At 41.8% G+C, this 17862-nt stretch overlaps 1 protein-coding gene across 2 annotated transcripts in view; it reads right to left on the bottom strand.

Annotated features, from left to right (window-relative positions):
- The window catches only part of UGGT2 (UDP-glucose glycoprotein glucosyltransferase 2), a 268510-nt gene that overhangs the window by 145058 nt on the left and 105590 nt on the right, over positions 1 to 17862 (bottom strand). For both annotated transcript variants that reach the window (XM_066580528.1, XM_066580538.1), the window contains exons 16-17: positions 15646 to 15777; positions 1309 to 1473 (exon numbers count right to left, since the gene is read on the bottom strand). In XM_066580528.1, the coding sequence (XP_066436625.1) occupies positions 1309 to 1473; positions 15646 to 15777 (297 nt within the window). The remainder of the gene's footprint in view (positions 1 to 1308; positions 1474 to 15645; positions 15778 to 17862) is intronic.

Here is a 17862-nt window from a genome sequence, read left to right as displayed (position 1 = left end):
AAAGGCAATGAATAACGAGCTGTGTACCATGGACACATAGTGCAAAAAGAAAAGGGTTGACTTAACATTAGTTTCTACCAAAGCTGGAGATATTCCATTGTATGGAACAGCCGTTTTGAGCTAACTTGCATTAGTGCTCCCCAAGCCATACCTCCACAGATCTATAGCTTCCATTTCTTGCACTGATGAAAGCCAATAAATCCACAACATCTTTATGCAAATTGGATTCAATTGCTCTGCAAATTTTAAGTTGTACCTATGATATACAGTTGGCCACTAAAGGGAGAAAGAAACAGTTTGCATGTCTCGGCTCACTAACCCAGAATGAGATTTATTTCCTTGTAGTGAGATATGTGGTAGAAGCGAGCATTGCAAATACTTTCTGCTTTAGGAAGGCCTTGGTGTATGCTATATCTTATACCGATTTGGAGTCACGTACTTTATTGATCCCTTCAGGACTGGCCTATTAATTGCCCTAAGGAGCAAAATATTTAGCTTTTGTCTTTTTCATTGATCCATGGCAAGAGACATAACTTTATTTTCTGTCACTGTGGCTGGCCTATTTTTTTTGGAAAGAGTTGCATTGCTTAACCCTTTGCAATCCTATTTTAGATTCAGGGTTTACTAGGGGGTTTTCTCTTTCTGCCATTATACAATGGCGCCATCTGCTTGCTAGAGTCAGTACTGCGGTATGGGACATGCTGGAGAGGCCCTCCACAACAGAGCGGCCAGTAATCTACAGTAAGAATACCCTGCCGGACGTCTTTCGACATCGGAAGCTGTACAGCCTTTAATCAGAATGTCTTTAGATGTCAGACAGTGGATTGGAAAAGGTTAATAACACAAGTTTGGTATAGAAATTATACTATACTAAACTATTTTATATATATATCTTAATTTAGGGGTGCCCAATCCACAACCCAATAATTGTTATGAATGTGGCCCAAAGTGGATGGGGACCTGCGTAGGTAGAATCTCAAGGAGGTGAGATGTCTTCCTCACTCAGTCACTCCGGATCCAGCGTGCGGCATCATTTTTAGTGAAAAAAATGGTTCATTTACTTTTAGAGACTATTATGTCTAAAGGTGAAAATAATGCTTTACAGATTACTATTGTTTGCACTTCTTTCTATGCCCCAGTTATGATCAATACGCATCTTTTTCTTGCCGTCCGCTCACAGACACAGGCAGTACAAGGTATATAAAGAGCAATCACTTGTATGCAGTAACGCTGCAAGAAATGACAGCCTGTACATCATGTAAGCACAACTTCTATCTGTGTCATATGCTTTGTGAATGATATGCTCACCATGAACACTGCTCTCTGGAAGAACCCTGTGGCATCCATGATCTTCTGTAGAATAACTGTCTCCATCTCTTCAACATCCATCTCCTCACTGTTAAAGGGCACACCATTAAACAGAACTTGAGGCAATGGACCCAGGCCACTCTTCTTATAAAAGGTTGCTCCTGCCTGTTTAAATCAGAAGTAAAACAGTCTTACACAGAATTATTCTGACTGTAACATGGAGGATGCTAATAGCATGAGACATGACCATTAGCTGGATGGGCACTCCAAGGGATGCAGCATGCACAGCTAGATTATAGACCAAGTTAGCTTTCTGGTCTATCAAAAGTATGTTTGCTCAGAAGGCTCAACTAACCATATGAAATGCAAAGACCTACACAATTACAAAGTATATTCCTAGTAGGGATTCTTATAAGAGGGAGGATTCTGATAACACCCCCTAAACCGGATTATATAGCTGTAGTGCGGCAGTGGTTCCCATCCTTTCGTCTATGGGAAAACCCCTGTTAAAGTGTTTCCAATCTCTGAGAACCCCTACCTTTGCTTTTTACAGACAGAATTGTGCATTTTAATCAATGGAATCTACTAGGATTTTTCTACAGTCTTGATCCATTAAAATTGGATAAGTCAAAACCAGGAGCTTTGATGTATTACCAGAGCCTCAAAAATGGATTTTAACATACTTAGGCCTTCTGCACACTGGTGGATTTGCATTGCGAAATTCGGAGCGGGATTCTGCCTCTGGATTCTGCAGCAAATCCAGCCCATAGCATGCTATGAGAATACATGATTTTCTGCCCACAAGCGGAAATCGATTGCGATTTTGGACTCGTGGGGAGAAATTGCAGCATGCTGCGATTTTGTGCGGGCTACACACGGCCAGCTGTCATTGAAGTAAAAAGGAAGCAGTCCGTCCCACGGCCATTCTGCAATCATCGTTGCAGAATGGTTGCGGAAGACGAGTCATCGCCATAGCAGCGGCACAGGGTCCTCTGTACTGTGCATGTGCGCCGGAGTTCCAGCTGGCACATTCGCAGCAGAGCAGGCGGCCTTAAGGCCTGTTTATAACCAACGCTTCTCACTCAAAATTCACTCAAAGCTGTCTTTTGAGCGAGAATTGTTGGGTCTAAACGTGTGGCCATCGTGCAGTTTTTGTTAACGATTCGCTCCTCGCTGTCTTTCCGCAAGCTGAAAGACAACAATGAGTCTTATCAGGACCGTGTGCTGAGTTCTCAGCGGGATATCACTGATACTGTTGTTTCAGCTGGTATTGCGTTCAAAGAACACAGCAGGAGTATGCAGAACACAGAGCTCCAGCTGTCTTCTGTATACCCCGCTCAGAAGCTCAGCTGTATACCAGCTGAGTGCTCCGTGAACACAGCAGGAGTATGCAGAAGACAGCACTGCAGCTATCTTCTGTATACCAGTTGAGAACTCTGAGAACACAGCAGGAGTATGCAGAAGACAGCACTCTAGCTGTGTTCTGCATACTTCGCTCGGAGTGCTCAGTTCTATACCAGAGGAGCGCTCCGAGAAGACAACAGCTGTATGCAGAAAATAGTGGTCCCGCTCGTCTTCTACATACAACGTGAGCCTTCATTTACACACTTATGCAAAATGAACGCTCGAAACTGTCAATCAAGCTGCCGTTTGAGTGAATTTTGTACGATCACCTTGCCCTGTAAATGCACACAACGATGATCGCTCAAAAGATGTCTTTTGAATGAATTTTGAGTGATATCGTTGTGTCTAAGTGGGCCCTTAGTCTCTTTCATGTCACAAATTAGTTTATTGAATTGAACATAAAACAGAACAGAAATATTAACAATTGCAAAATGCCTGGATGTTGAGTCTCATCTCAACTTTATCTGAACTGCAAGCAGTATGCACTTTTTGTAATGTCACAATCTAATTTCCAGGATTGATCTAATGACATATTCTTCTACTGTTCATAATTTAGAATATAATTTGGTTCTTTTAAAAAGAACTCATAAATTTGAGTTATTTTTGATTTAATAATACAGATATCTGGGCGTGGTCCATTTGCACATCCTTCCTGTGATGTCATCATACTGGCAAAACATATTATGGACATTATCACTTGATGCCTATGAATTCGGCTCAAGCCTTGACAAATAGGTCAGTTGATACTTTGTGATAGCACACAAGTGGATGAGGGTGCTGCTGGGTAAAGAGATCGGGCTCAGGGGGAAAAAACTCATGAAGGACATGAAAACAATAGAATGATCAATACCAGCGAGAAAGTGAAATTCTTTAATGATAAAGATGGAGATTGTAACAAATGTTATGTGGAATTCCCCATGTCACTTAAAAGGAACCCGAATAAAGTAAAGGGTCCAGGCAGCATGAGATGAAGAAAGTTTCAATCCTTTATTCCTCCATAAGCAAAAACTGCTGCCTGGACCCTTTACTTTATTCGAATGTCTTTTGGTCTTGATCCAGACCATAACCGGGCTATGCATTTTTCCTCCCTGCATTGAGGAAGGTATACGGAACACCAAGGAACGAAGTGAGTTCCTATTTGCTGCTGTTTACATAGATTCATCCTTAAAAGGAACCCGTCACATTCCCACAGCACCATAAACTACGATGACAGGGAGCTGGGTGATGTATTTTTTTATACTCCCTCCATCTTGAGATACAGCGCTGTCGCCCTCCAGAGATTGCGTGGTGCTAGAAAATCTTATCCTTTTCAGACTCCCAGACAGTGCTGGATCGTGGGAGCGGGTGAGCATTAAAATACATCAGCTGTCACGTCCCATAAACTTAGTTTATGGTGCTGTGGGGACATGACAGGTTCCTTTTAAAGAGAAAAATGTCAAACTAAACACCAAAAGGCAGTGAGTTCTTAGGGTCCGTTCACACAGTGGAGTCTAGCACAGACTTATGCATAGATTCCACCTTTAAAACCCACAGCAAAGATCCACAGTTGTGTTGGATGAGTTTAGTGGGGGCCTGAATATATCTTTATGTTCTCTGTACACAGTTCTATTATATTCTTGTTTCTTTTGTTTGCAGCAGACTCCATTGTGATCGAAATGTCATTAACGTCACATCATCCATGGTTGTCTATCAATAAGTTTCTTGCGAATCACTAATTACATTTGTCTCTGTGCAAATCAATAAAGTCACATCCAGCAAAGTGAATGTCATCTGAGTGTGCTGTGATTATATTCCATACTTGAACTTGGGACCAGCAGCCTTCACAAGCATCACATCTTCCCATAGCTAGGTGCAACCCTTCTATATTAACATTCAGGGTGCAAGCCTCAGATTTTTGGCCATGCGCTGTATTTCCGAGCAAATGCAACTTTCAGGACACAGATACAATTGAACAGTATGGTGGGACAGGGAGATGTAAGCTGCATAAGGATCCTGTCCTGACCTCCTAAAATTCCTCAGGTAATTTATATGGTGGGGAGCGCGATATGGGGGTGGGAACCATAGCCCGCATGAAGTTAGCCTTAGGCCTCGTACACACAACTGTGTGTATTTCAGTACACAATACAGGACTGTTCTTTAGTTGATGATGCCACAGAGCAAAGGCACTACTTGTGAAGATGGCCTTGAATACTATAGACGCCATTGCATGCTTTTTAGTGCATTTTATGCATTACATGATAGAAAGCATTTTTGCAACTGGTTTTATTGGGACTACATCCATACAATGAACTCCAAAAATGTAAAAGATATCTGGAGCTTCTAAAGGGGTTTTCCAATTGTTCCATATGTAAAAAAGGCTGCCCATGTTATAAAACCAATAAAAGATCCTATACTCACCCATCCCGGGTCCTCACACCCCTAACACCATATCTCCATACTCCCGCCAGTGTTCTACTACTGACTACAGTCGGCCCGTTTACAGAACATCACAGGCTTCTGTATCCAATCACAGAACTTAGCAATCAACCAACGAGGTCTGTGATTGGCCGCAGCAGTCTGTGATGTCCCGTCTGTGAACGGAGATGCAGCGCTGTAGGGGTGTTAGTGTAGGAACTTTAATTTATTTCTTTTTAAAAATGGGCAGCCCATTAAAAAAAACAAAAAAAACACAGAAACCTCCTTAAGGAATTCATGGCTTTGCATCTCTGCAATAATCTTTAATGTTAGTATACATATTGCAATGTATATATATTTTTTCTCTTTAGTGGGGCACCATTATACTTATTGCCTTAGGCAACAGTAAGACTAGGGGCACCATTGCCAAACATGAAATTATTTAATGTTGCAGAAAAGCATATAAGCGGCATTTTCTGCATGTTTCCACAACAGAATGTAATTTAGAGGTAAGCTAGAGTTAATATAGAGTTAATCTAGAGTAACAGAGGAAAATTAGCATAAACGAACAGAAGTCAAAATAATGCTAAAATCCACACTGAAAAAACCCCCACAGCATTAGCCAATTAAAAACACCATGAAATTTGCAACAAATAGCAACTTTATGTCTTGTGGATATCAGGACAGTATATCAACTGCCCTGCAAAAAATTCTGCAGCGGACATTCCGCTGTGTATCCATCCTGTGTGAACATAGCCGAAAAGTAACAAACTAGTTCAACAACACAATACCACCCAATCGATAAAATACACAAAATAAGTAAAAACACAATTCTAACTTAATATTAATGTGCACATTTTATAAGCATTTCTCTGATGAACTGCCTTGCATCCTGATGAGGCAATTAACAGCTGGGAAACAATAATGAAACTTCATCAAACGCATCTAAAACGTGGTTTAATATGCCTAACTAATGTTTCCCTAACCAACAGTTTGCTTGTAGTACAAAATCATAAATTAGACACCACCTCCCACTCCAGACCCCTCTCCAAATGCCAAAGGCAGAGGAATGAAAGACTAATCTCTAGAATGAGCCATTTATCTTATTTATTATTAGAATTTCGTAATGTTGATGTCTATAACTTCACCATCAGTCGTCAGATTTACTTTCAGACAACAGGAACAATATGCAGCTTGCTTGGCAGGAAAAACTTTTTAGAAAGTGCAGGCTACATGAAGCACATTGCTTTACTCATTTTAAAAGGTGGTTAACATTCTGTGGATAGGTCTTCTTTAGGCATCTACACTTCAATGGGTTAACAAAATTCACTGATTGTCAAATTATGCAATAACATTCCCCAGGACCTTTTCAGGGTCAAATTCCCATTTATCACACTTGTAATCTTCCATGTGCAGCACGCTGGGAGTTACATTTCTAACTCATATACTACTCAAGAGTATTGGATTCCTATATTTTGCCATGTTGATAGACAGGTATGAAGCCACAAAACATGCTTTCTTTAATATAAGTTGAGATGTGTGTACATGAGGAATAACACTATTTCAGGTCATTATATGACTTGTATCCTGTATTTTTCCCTCCTTTTCCACTTCTGCAGGATCGGATTCTAAATTCTCTCAGGACTGGTGAGAGGAGCCCGGCAGCTGTGCTGTGTACTATAGGACTATACACAGAGAACTGCAGATCCTGGTCTCTAACTTTAACAAGACATACAGAGACATATCGTCAGGGAGTTAACACCACAATTACCCAGATGGCAAGAAACACCCTGATTGAATGCCCTCTCTACAATCTAACTTTTATTGAACTAAATTAAAATATTAAAAGGCATAGGATCTAAAAATACAAACAACTGCCTAGAAAACCTGTGCGCATTATGCCACCTATATCATTCAGTGTTGGTGTAATATGCTGTATACTGTGCTTTATAAAGCTCTCCTAAATAGCTACTTGTGTTTCCCTGAAAATAAGCCCCACACTGATTTTGGGGGATTTCCAGAGTGGCTTGAAATATAAGCCCTACCCTGAAAATAAGCCCTAGTCACACTACATAAAGAAAAAAAAGGGAATACATTACCTAGCAGGCTTGTTCCAGGTCCCTCCCGCTTGCGCTTAAAGGGCCGCTCCGGCGTGCTCACGCCGCACAGGTCTTTTGCACATGCGCAGAAGACCTCTGCGGCGCGAGCACGCCGGAGCCGGACAAAAGAGGGCAGACTGCGCAAGCGCGTCTAATCCAGGCAGAAGGCGGCTTTGGTCAGCGCCATGGAGACGGGGACGCCAGCACCGGAGGGGGTAAGTGTATAACTTCTGTATGGCCAATATTTAATGCGCGATGTATATTACAAAGTGCATTAATATGGTCATACAGAAGTGCTTAACCCCACTTGCTATCGCGGGACAACCCCTTTAAGCTACATACACACGAAAATGAACACTACCATTGAAAGGCATGTTAATGAATGCCACGGAAGTGATGTACTCAATTAATATTCTGGGGCATTTGTCAGATAGAAATAGATCACTGTAAGGCCCCCTGCACATGGGCGGAAATTCTGCAGCGGGATTTCCCGCAGAATTTCCGCCCGTGCCCGCCTGCATAGGATTGCATTGCAAAACGCAATCCTATGCACACAGCAGCAAATTGTCTGCGTGAAAACACATGCGGAAAACAAATCGCAATATGTTCTATTCTGTGCAGGTCTCGCAGAGGCCCGCACAGAAACGTCAGTAGTGACGGGCCGGCTCCGCTCTACGCATGCGCTGGCTGCCGGCACATAGCAGAGACAGAAGATGCCAGGAGCGGGTGAGCCGCAGGCCTCTGCAGGGGGTCCGCATCAGGCTATCTGCAGGCAGCCTAAGGGAGATCTGTACAAAAAAAAGGTATACGAGGAGGCACGTAGGATCTTCCACTTTAGGTGTAAGAGCTTTTTGGGCCTACATGAGGGATTTTCTTATTCAGAATTCATTAGAAACCAGTTTTTAGAAATACTATTCAGTCACTTTTATGAATTGAATTGTATAAGTATTTGTAAGGTTTTAGCTTTGTAATATAGCACCCCATAATAATTTAACAGCTTTTCATGTGGCTAATCTAGGATACTAAGGTCCTATGGCCTACTATGTGATGTACTAGTGAGAAGCCTACTGTAGGCATCTGTGCAGTAGTTTGGGAGAAACGTGCATTTTATTAGTAGCAGCCAGATACACAAACAAAGTAACAGGCAGACAAATGTCAATCATTGGCTGGAGGGCGGGGTGAGTGGAATTAGCTGCAGTTTATAAATATTGAGGACCACCTCCTATGTATGTGCTGTCACTAATAGAATACAAGTTTCTCCCAATCTACTACACAGGTACATACAGCCGACACATTACTGCAATCAGCGTGCTTGCCACAATGTCATGCTGCCCTCAGAGAGGGGTGCAAAAAGATTGTGACAGAGTCCCTTTAACACCTATCAAGCTGAAATGAATTGGGAGCTCTACATGTATGTTTTGCATGTCCAGCTACATTGGGGTCATTTTTACACTCAGTATGGTCCTGTCTCAAACCTATATCCTTTTGGTCTGATGTTGTTCATGCCATCTTCTGGGCAGCATAGAACAGAAGGAGCGGAGCAGACAGATATATAAGCTTATGGGATAAGATTCAACATGATTTTTATTTCGTAAATTGACATCCTTTCTCTGTCTATGCTTAGGAGTCCAGTGGGCGGTTCTATTAGTGATTGAAAGCAGTCTTTATATGCACACTCATACAGGGAAGGCTGTCGATCACTAGGTAGAGCCCCCCACTGGGCATAAAAATAGAAAAAGCAGGGGTTGCAATTCAGAAATTACAAGTTACACTGAATCTTAACCCACAAAATAATATAGCACTCTGCTCAGTTCCTCCTGCTCTATTACGAGCTGCTCACAGATAGGGCTACATAGACAACATGACAGGTTCCCTTTAAAGAGACTGTCAGTTTTTTTTTGCACCCCTCTCTGAGCTTAGTACAAGGTAATGAGAGTCACACTGATTGCAGTGATATGTCTGCTGTGTGCATCTGTGCATTAGTTTTGGAGAAACTTGCATTTTATCAGTGGCAGCACATGCATAGTGGGCTACTTAAAGGAGTTCTACACAGATCTATACAGCAGACATATCACTGTAATCAGTGTGACAGGCACTACTGCACGCTGCTCTTAATAAGAGCTGCAAAAATGTGGTGACAGATTTACTTTAAATAGGTGTAGTCAAAAAGACTAATCCAGCGCTATACCTTAATGCTGGGTCAGGAGCAGATCATCCAGAAAGTCAATTATCATCATCTGCAGGGGATTCAGGTATCAAGCCCCAGGAATGAACACCAGTCCAACAAGACGATCATGCCAAATTCCAACCCAGGTAGGCATGCTGAAATGTGAATTGTCTTCTGATTGGGCTGTACTCTTACTAATAATTTGCATTGCATCAGCACTGAATAGGTGCTTCGCCGTTCACCAATACAGTCTTGCAATGATAGTGTCAGCGAATGGCTCTACGCATGTATCGTAGCAGAAGGAGGCGACCTTAAGTACGCTTTTCTTCAGTCATAGCAGCGATATCGCCAGTGTTTTCAATGAGGCCAGCAGCAGCGCTAGCCCCATTGAAAACATGGAGTATATCAGGGACTTGTGCCACAGCTGTGACAGCTATGGCAGAAGTCCAGGATGCTATCCCATTGCTTTCAATGGGGTCGGCGCTGCTGTCGGCTCCATTGAAAGCAGTGGTTTTGTGGCAACCCCCGCAGCATGATTTTTGGGGAAGGGCTTGAAATATAAGCCCTTCCCTGAAAATCATCCCTAGCTGGTTAAAAAAAAAAAAAAAAGACTTTACTCACCTCTCCGCCACTGAGGCGCATCCTCCAGCTGGCTCCCCTGCACTGCTGCCCAGCACTTTCAGCAGGCGGGGATTTAAAAATCCATGCCTCCTGAAATGGCTGTGCTGATTGGCTGAGCACTCAGCCAATTACAGGCAGCTCTTAGCTATTCATCACAGCTATTTATCCCCGAAAATCATGCTGTGGGGGTTGCCACAAAACTACTGCTTTCAATGGGGCCGGCAGCAGTTTTGCTTTCTCTCTTATAGGGGCCACAACACAAAATTGAAATCCATGTTCCGAGATCCACAGAGCCTGGTGTGCCATATCATTATGTAGTGCATCCATGCCTTCCTATTGAAGTACACTATTGTTATTTCAATATAGGACACCAGTATATTATATGCTGGTGCGCTATGCTGGATAGTTTTTTCAATTTCTTTGATTTCTATTCTTTTGCACTCGCACAAGTAGTAGGTCATGTAAATTTATAGATTCTCTGACAATAGTGTGCTGGGTAGAATATGTACCCATTAAATTAGTGAATATAATCTAGAATATATTTAGAATATAAACTGAATGTAAGAATATTTGGCTGCGGTGGACGGAGCATGAGGGTACGACCACTTATTTATGTCACAGTGCTACGCTGTGAGGGTTTGCTGGCGATAATGGCCACATGGAAGTCATTCTTTCATGCGGTGGTGGGAGGGGATGCGACTGTGTGATCGGGTGTATGTGTGTTTTCTTTGACTAGCAAGGCAGAATTGTAAATGTCGCTTGGAGGTAATTTCCTCCTGATAAATGTATACTAAGAGGATTTGCACGGTTTGTTTTACACTGTGGATCTCCCTTCAGTGTCAATTAGACAGCTGGCAGTCGCATTATAACAGTACTGCGTATCTGCCATGACTTTGTCTTTTATTCCTATGAAATGCTATTTTATTATGTTAATTGAAAATTACAAATTAAACCTTTTAAAAATGATAAATTCTAAAATGCTTTCAAACCATGACAATTAATAAAACTGATATTATAAATAGGATATTCCAAATGTTGAACTGGCAATTACTTCATTTTGTATGAATATATAGATGATGGGCCCCAATAAACCACTAGCCAATCCTCTTAAGGGGAAGCTATCATGTCCTATGAGCACCATAAACTAAGTATATGGGCTTAAAGCGGATTTTACACGGGCAGAAAAAAAAAAACGCACAATTTTCTCGCGATGTGACAGCGCTACAAATCGCATGCATGTGAAGCCCATGCTTTCCAATGAGTTCTTTCACATTAGCTTTGTAGGCTGCTGCACTGCTAGAATACAAAATCACAGCATGCTCTATACAGCTGCGGTTTGCGATGTTTTGTAGTCCACGTTTCCCTATGGAGCCTTCCTTTGTGTTGCATCGAATGAAAACGCAGTTTTCGTGCGGTGCGATGCAACTTTTACAAGTCCTACTGTTTCAGCTCTAAAATAACCCCTATCTGCATGAAAAAAGAAAGCAAAATACAATACAATGCATCACCCAACAGGCGCTTTTCACTCCGCCGCACTTCTCCTCTGCAGATCCGCCACATTTGCTTGTAGTTTTCAGCCAGCGCTTCCTGGTTTGGAGTTTCAAAAACCTTGCCTCCCGGAAGCGATGGTTCTGATTGGTTCTCGAGCGCCGCAGCTCAGCCAATCACTGCAGCCCTCAATGAGCCAATCACAGCCATCGAATTGCTGAGACACAAAATTGTGATATCACCTTGAGAAAACGCAGTAAAATCGCACAGAGCACAGCTGCAATATCGCTGCGATTTTCTCACGGCAAAATCGTTGTCGGCCCTGTGAAAGAGGCCTAAAGAACAGGTGACTCATTCCTTCACTGTCAGCCAGGGAAGCTGCCACTCGGTGCATTGAGCAGACTCTTCTTTGCTTTCAAGTGCATAAGCACACCAATAGGGAACTGTGTGTACGACTGTAAAGGCACTGAAAGCAGAGAGAATTCCGCTAAGTTAAGACATGGTGATTTCCCAGGCTGACAGCAAAGGACTGGGAAGCAGGGAGAGTATAAAAGAAGTACATCCCTGAGCTCCTGGGACTTGCCCTATGAACCCATAAACTTTGTTTATGGTGCTAGTAGGACATGACAGGTTTCATTTTTTTATATGTACTTTTAGAATTGTTTTTTAATACCTCTTGACGGCTATGTCTAGTTGATATTTTAACGATGAATTTATATTTATTATATCAATTCATTTGTATTTTTCATTCAAATACAGAGGGGTGTGGTTATGCAAATGAACTGAGTTCTTTTACAAAATGGAGCAGTTTTTCCCCTTTTTATTATGTTTCAAAAAGTATTTTTGCTTTATTTTTATTACACAGTATGCTTGCAGTTAGTATTTTATGGGAGAACTAACTTGTTTAGCTGTGACTGCTGATCTCCCCAAGTAGGAGGAAATGTGGTTTACCTATATAAACAGTGTCATTTGCTTCAGAGACTAGGGCCCTGACAAAGCTATCAGTTGTTAGTGGTAAAATGTGTTTCTTGTACAGAATAAAGGCCCATTTAGACAAAATGATTATCGCTTAAAATTAGCTCAACAGCAGTCTTTTGAGCGATAATCGTCGCATCTAAACGCATGCCCATCGTGCACTATTCGTTAATCGTTGATTTCCAGCAAGCTAGAAATTACCGATGACTCTTGTCAGCACCACCCGCTGATTTTCTCAGTGGGCACGCGCTAATAGTGCTCTTTCAGCTGGTATCCCACTGGCAGTTCTCAGCGGGACACCAGCTGAAAGCTCCGAGGACAATGCAGATGTTTGCATATACAAAACAGCTGCTTTGTTTTCGGAGCTATCGCGGTGGTATCCCGCTCTGCCTGCATTAACTCTTAAGTAGCTAATTATCTGCTTAGAGTTATGCAATGATGATCGCTGAAAACTGTCACTTAAACTGTCATTTAAGCGAATTTTGAGCGATCATCGTTCCGTGTAAATGGGCCTTTAAGAATTTTATACTTACCTTGCCTAGATCCCTGGAAGTGTACTGGATGCAAACTCCTTATCCTTCTCATACTGCAGGTTTCCTTTAATATCAGACATGGCTAAAAAGGTCAACATTAGATAGACTATACATGATCTCATCTTTTGACTGCAGTAAAGATTCCTGAAACTGAAATGAAAATCTAAAAAAAGTCTGTACTTATTAGAACTTTCAGTGTTCTTACTTAATCCTCCATGGGTAGGAAGGCAAAGTTTAACACTAGTGCATGTTTACACGTTCTCACAAATTCCCTGGGAATTATATTTCTAATCTCAGAAGCAAATGACTAAAATCCATTTCTCTCTATACTGAAAGTGAGTAAATGCATAAAGAACTGCTCCTGCAAATCTCTGGACTCTTTAGAGTTTAAAAGTTCAGTCTCTTGCTGCATCTAATACTTTAAAATTGTGAAAGAATTCATTTTTTTCCTGCCAGCTTTGGTAGAAAAATTAACCGTTCGTATTAAAAAAAAACAAAAAACCTTTTGCTTCCAGCTTATTGCACAGCACTGTGCGCAGGAGAGGCATATGTTGTGGTTATGATGATATGCATATCTGTCACTAAGTATATTCTGATTCCTATACAACCATTATATATTACATGAAGCATTTCCAAAAGCCCAGCCCTTTATCTAGATGGATTTTTTTCTTTGAGAGGACTAACCCTCCAGAAGACAATTTTACAACACAAATATGGAGTGATTGCATCTAAGAGGCTTAACTGTATTACATAAAAATGATACAGCATAATGGATACATTATGACAAGAACTGGAAATGAATGGCTTTCAGCCAGCCCAATGCGTCACACTCACACAGAGCTGGAGAAGCAACATTAAATGCAACCTGTCTGCAAAAAAATGGGGTTCAAACTGAGAACACCATGTAATAGCTTTTGGGTTGCCGAGTGTAGGGTTGTAAACATTTTAGGAGGTTAGTCTTCCCTGTTTCAAAACCTTGGGTTCATGAATCTGTAGAGCCACATTATACTTGTAATAGAAATCTGATGTATTCATGAGATGCATTGATCACTCCTCTCTTAGTTCTGATTGTAGGCACTTAACTGTTTAGATACCGTGGTCAATATATGTGATACAGGAGTATGTTTGTATGCTTGATAACGACCTGCTGGTCAAAACATTGCCACTTATGGAAGAATAAAGATCGTGTTTTACTGCACCCTGGATCCTGTCACATTTGCCTTATAGTCTACATACTGGATCCATGGATTCTGGTCTTGTGTGACTTTGCATCACTGCTTCATCATTGAGGTGTTTGGATTGTGGCCTTAACTATTTGTGATTTATTCGGATTCAGCTCTGTAGTCGCTGTATGGTGCTCAGTGTGTTAATAGGTGATAACTAGAGATGAGCGAGCGTACTCGGAAAAGCACTACTCGCTCGAGTAATTTGCTTTATCCGAGTATCGCTGTGCTCGGGTCTGAAGATTCGGGTGCCGGCACGGAGCGGGGAGCTGCAGGGGAGAGCGGGGAGGAACGGAGGGGAGATCTTTCTCTCCCTCTCTCCCGCCCGCTCTCCCCTGCTCCCCGCTGCGACTCACCTGTCAGCTGCAGCGGCACCAGAATCTTCAGACCCGAGCACAGCGATACTCGGATAAAGCACATTACTCGAGCAAGTAGTGCTTTTCCAAGTACGCTCACTCATCTCTAGTGATAACATTCTTGTTTGTGCAATCCCTCCCAACATTTTTTTTTTACCATTGATCAGGTCACACTGGGATGTGTTATTTCACAATACAAAAATATAGCCAGGAAAAACATAATTTTGTAATTTATCCATGTCTTTATCTCAGTTCTGGTACTGTCTTTAGCTAAAAAGCTTGGTTCTGGGGCAGTATTTAAGTACTGAACTTGGTTCTGTCGCCGTATTTATGTTATGAGCTTGGTTCAAGGGCTGTATTTTTGCACCAAGCTGGGTTCTGGTGCCATATTTATGTTATGGGCATGGTTCTGGCACTGCATGTGTATACTAAGATTGATTCTGGGCTGCATTTATGTTATCAGATTTTGACAGGCACTATTACCGTGTGGGGGCACTAAGAATAGTGGGCAGGATTTGGTGGGCTTTCCTCGCCTTGGATAACTCTCTTCAAAAATCCCCAGCACTGAACTCTGAAAGGGAAGCTTCTTAAACAAGCATGAAATGTAGGAATTAGTCAATAACATAGAGCCAATTGAAAATCTCCAGATATAAAGACACAAATTCTTTAAAAGTGCAAATTTTTTTATGATACATTATTTCAAAATTTACCGGTCATTCATGACAAATGAAAAAATAAAGCCGCTGTCTATAACAAATGCATGACTACTAGGAAGAAAACACAAAGGTGCAATCGCCCTTTTATTATAAAACATAGATAACGTTTTATTTTAAGCTCATTGAGGAGATTTATGAAACTGTCTAAAAGAAAAACTGTATTAGGTGCCCATAGCAGCTCAGCTCGGATGGCTGCTAGGGGCAACTAAGACCATTCTTCTTTTAGACAGTTTCATAAATCTGCCCCATTATTCTTACTTTATGTTGCTGATCATCTACATTTGCCTTTGGTTTCAGAATGAATGCTCCTCAGTAAAACAGTGAGCAATTAAGAGTTCCTTAATTATGTAGGTGCACTAACCTTTAACTTCCCATTGTATTCAGAATTGGTACCCAGGATGTCGTCTACATCAGCCTGAGGATATTGGTATTTCAGTACAGACTTCACAATATTCGCAGTCAGCACTCCTCCATGATCTACTTTATTGTACATCTGGAAAAGATAACTACAGCTGTAACTAACAACTAATAAAAAGCAGGCTAAATACTGCATGTTTCAATTTGCCTCTGATCTGTTCAGCATTCCAATATCTAGATCACTATTGGGATGTTGATAGTTAAAGAGGTTTTCCCATTCCAAAGCCATTTATGACCTATCCTCAGGATAGGCTAGCAGTTGGTGGGTTCCGACACATGTAGTCCCCACCAACTAGCTGATGTAACGAAACTTGTGGTTGGTGGGGATTAAATGTGGCGGACCCCACCCTGTATAGTAGTGCAGTAGTCCCCCAATCTGCATAGCATTAATCAATTATCTAGTGCGGATCCAAAAAAAAACAAAACAACAAAAGAAAAACTTTCATTCCCCATGAAATAACAATTCCGGAGCATCTTCTCTTAGAACTCTGCATTGTGCCTTCCCTCTGTTAAATGAAAACTAGCAGGCACCATATATACACAAGCATGTCTGTTTCCACATGGCTGGGGATCACACAAAATGGCATCACAGACTGCATGTGGCCCCAGGTCCACAGGTCATGCACCCTTGTGTAAAGGCCCATTTACACGGCGCGATGATTGCTCAAACGACAGTTTGAATGACAGCTTTGAGCGATCATTTTGCATAAACTTTTAAGTAGCTACTCAGCTACTTCGTAGCAATTAAGTGAGCAAATGAAGCCTTAGCTGAAAGAAGTTTGTAGCCCAAAGGCTCTTATCCGCTTTCAGTTCTTTTGTTCTCCAGTGGGAAACAATGCTCTCGGCACTCCCTGATAAGAACTGCTGATAAGGCTGAACAACGATTTTTAGGTTGGACTGAATTTAACAATCAGCTAGCAGTTCCCGAAAAGTGCACGATGGCCCTGCGTTTAGATGCAACGATGATCACTCAAACGATTGCTTTTTATCGATTTTTTTTGAGCGATCATCGTTCTGTATAAATGGGCCTTTACACAATTTGGCACTGTCATCACTAGTTGGATAATATCAGAGTATGGACACCACCAACTCCAAACTGGTTACTCTCAGTTGTTTGCTTAATCATACATTTCTAGAAGATATAACTTTGGAACAACATAGGAAACGGTTCTAAGAAGCAGTTGTAGATTTGTTATTTTATAAAAAAAAAAAAAATACAAGTATTTACTAAAATAGACATGTCTGAAGAAGAGCTGAAACCAGGGCAGAGTGATTGATGATGATTATCTGTTTAGTCGCATCTGACCCTCGGTCACTCCATGGATCAATGTTCTCCACGTATTCCTGTCTGTCATGGTTTCTTTCAGTTCTGTGATTGACATGTTGGTGGTGGCCTTGATTGTATCTAGCCATCTTGTTCTTTGTCGTCCTGATCTTCTCTCTGCACTGACCTTGCCAAGCATCAGTACTGTTTCCAGTGCGTTAGAGCACCTGTCCATGGCCGATATTACATTGCGTTATCCGCGTTGATTATCCGGCCGCGGGTAACATAGTGAATGCTTTCCATAGCAATGCTAGGGAAAGTGCAGCCCCACTGTCCATGAACGGAGAATCATAGCGATTCTCAGCTTGCGGGATTCCAATCGCAACATGCCGCGATTCTCCACGGTGGGCCTATCTGTCAGATAGGCTCAGCTCTGAGACTTGACAGCTCTCCTGCCTGCTCCCCTGCGATATTCTGTCACGGCCGTGGACAGGGAGCCTTAGCGCACATCACATGTCCAAAAAAAGAGCCGCTGTTTGATGATTTTGCCCTCTAGTGATATTTTCGCTGTGACGTGATCTAACACTACCTTGTTCGTAGTCATGGCGGTTCAAGGTATCCGTAGCATTCTCCCCCAGCACCATAGTTCAAATGAAGAAATTTTCCTTTTGTGTATTTTCCTGAACGTCAAACTTTCGCAACCATACATCGTTATGGAAAAGACGATTGAATTTACCAGTCTGGTTTTTGTTGCAATGCTAATATCTTGCTTTTCCAGATCTTTTCCATTCCTTACATTGCATTCCTACCAAGTGTAATCCGTCTCTTCATCTCAAGGTCCAGATTGCCCGTTGCAATCAATTTTGGATCAAAAGGAAGATGAAATCTTGGACCGAC

Source organism: Eleutherodactylus coqui, chromosome 1 (genome assembly GCF_035609145.1).
Source record: "Eleutherodactylus coqui strain aEleCoq1 chromosome 1, aEleCoq1.hap1, whole genome shotgun sequence".
Lineage (NCBI taxonomy): Eukaryota > Metazoa > Chordata > Amphibia > Anura > Eleutherodactylidae > Eleutherodactylus > Eleutherodactylus coqui.
This window is presented reverse-complemented; position numbering and strand designations above follow the sequence as displayed.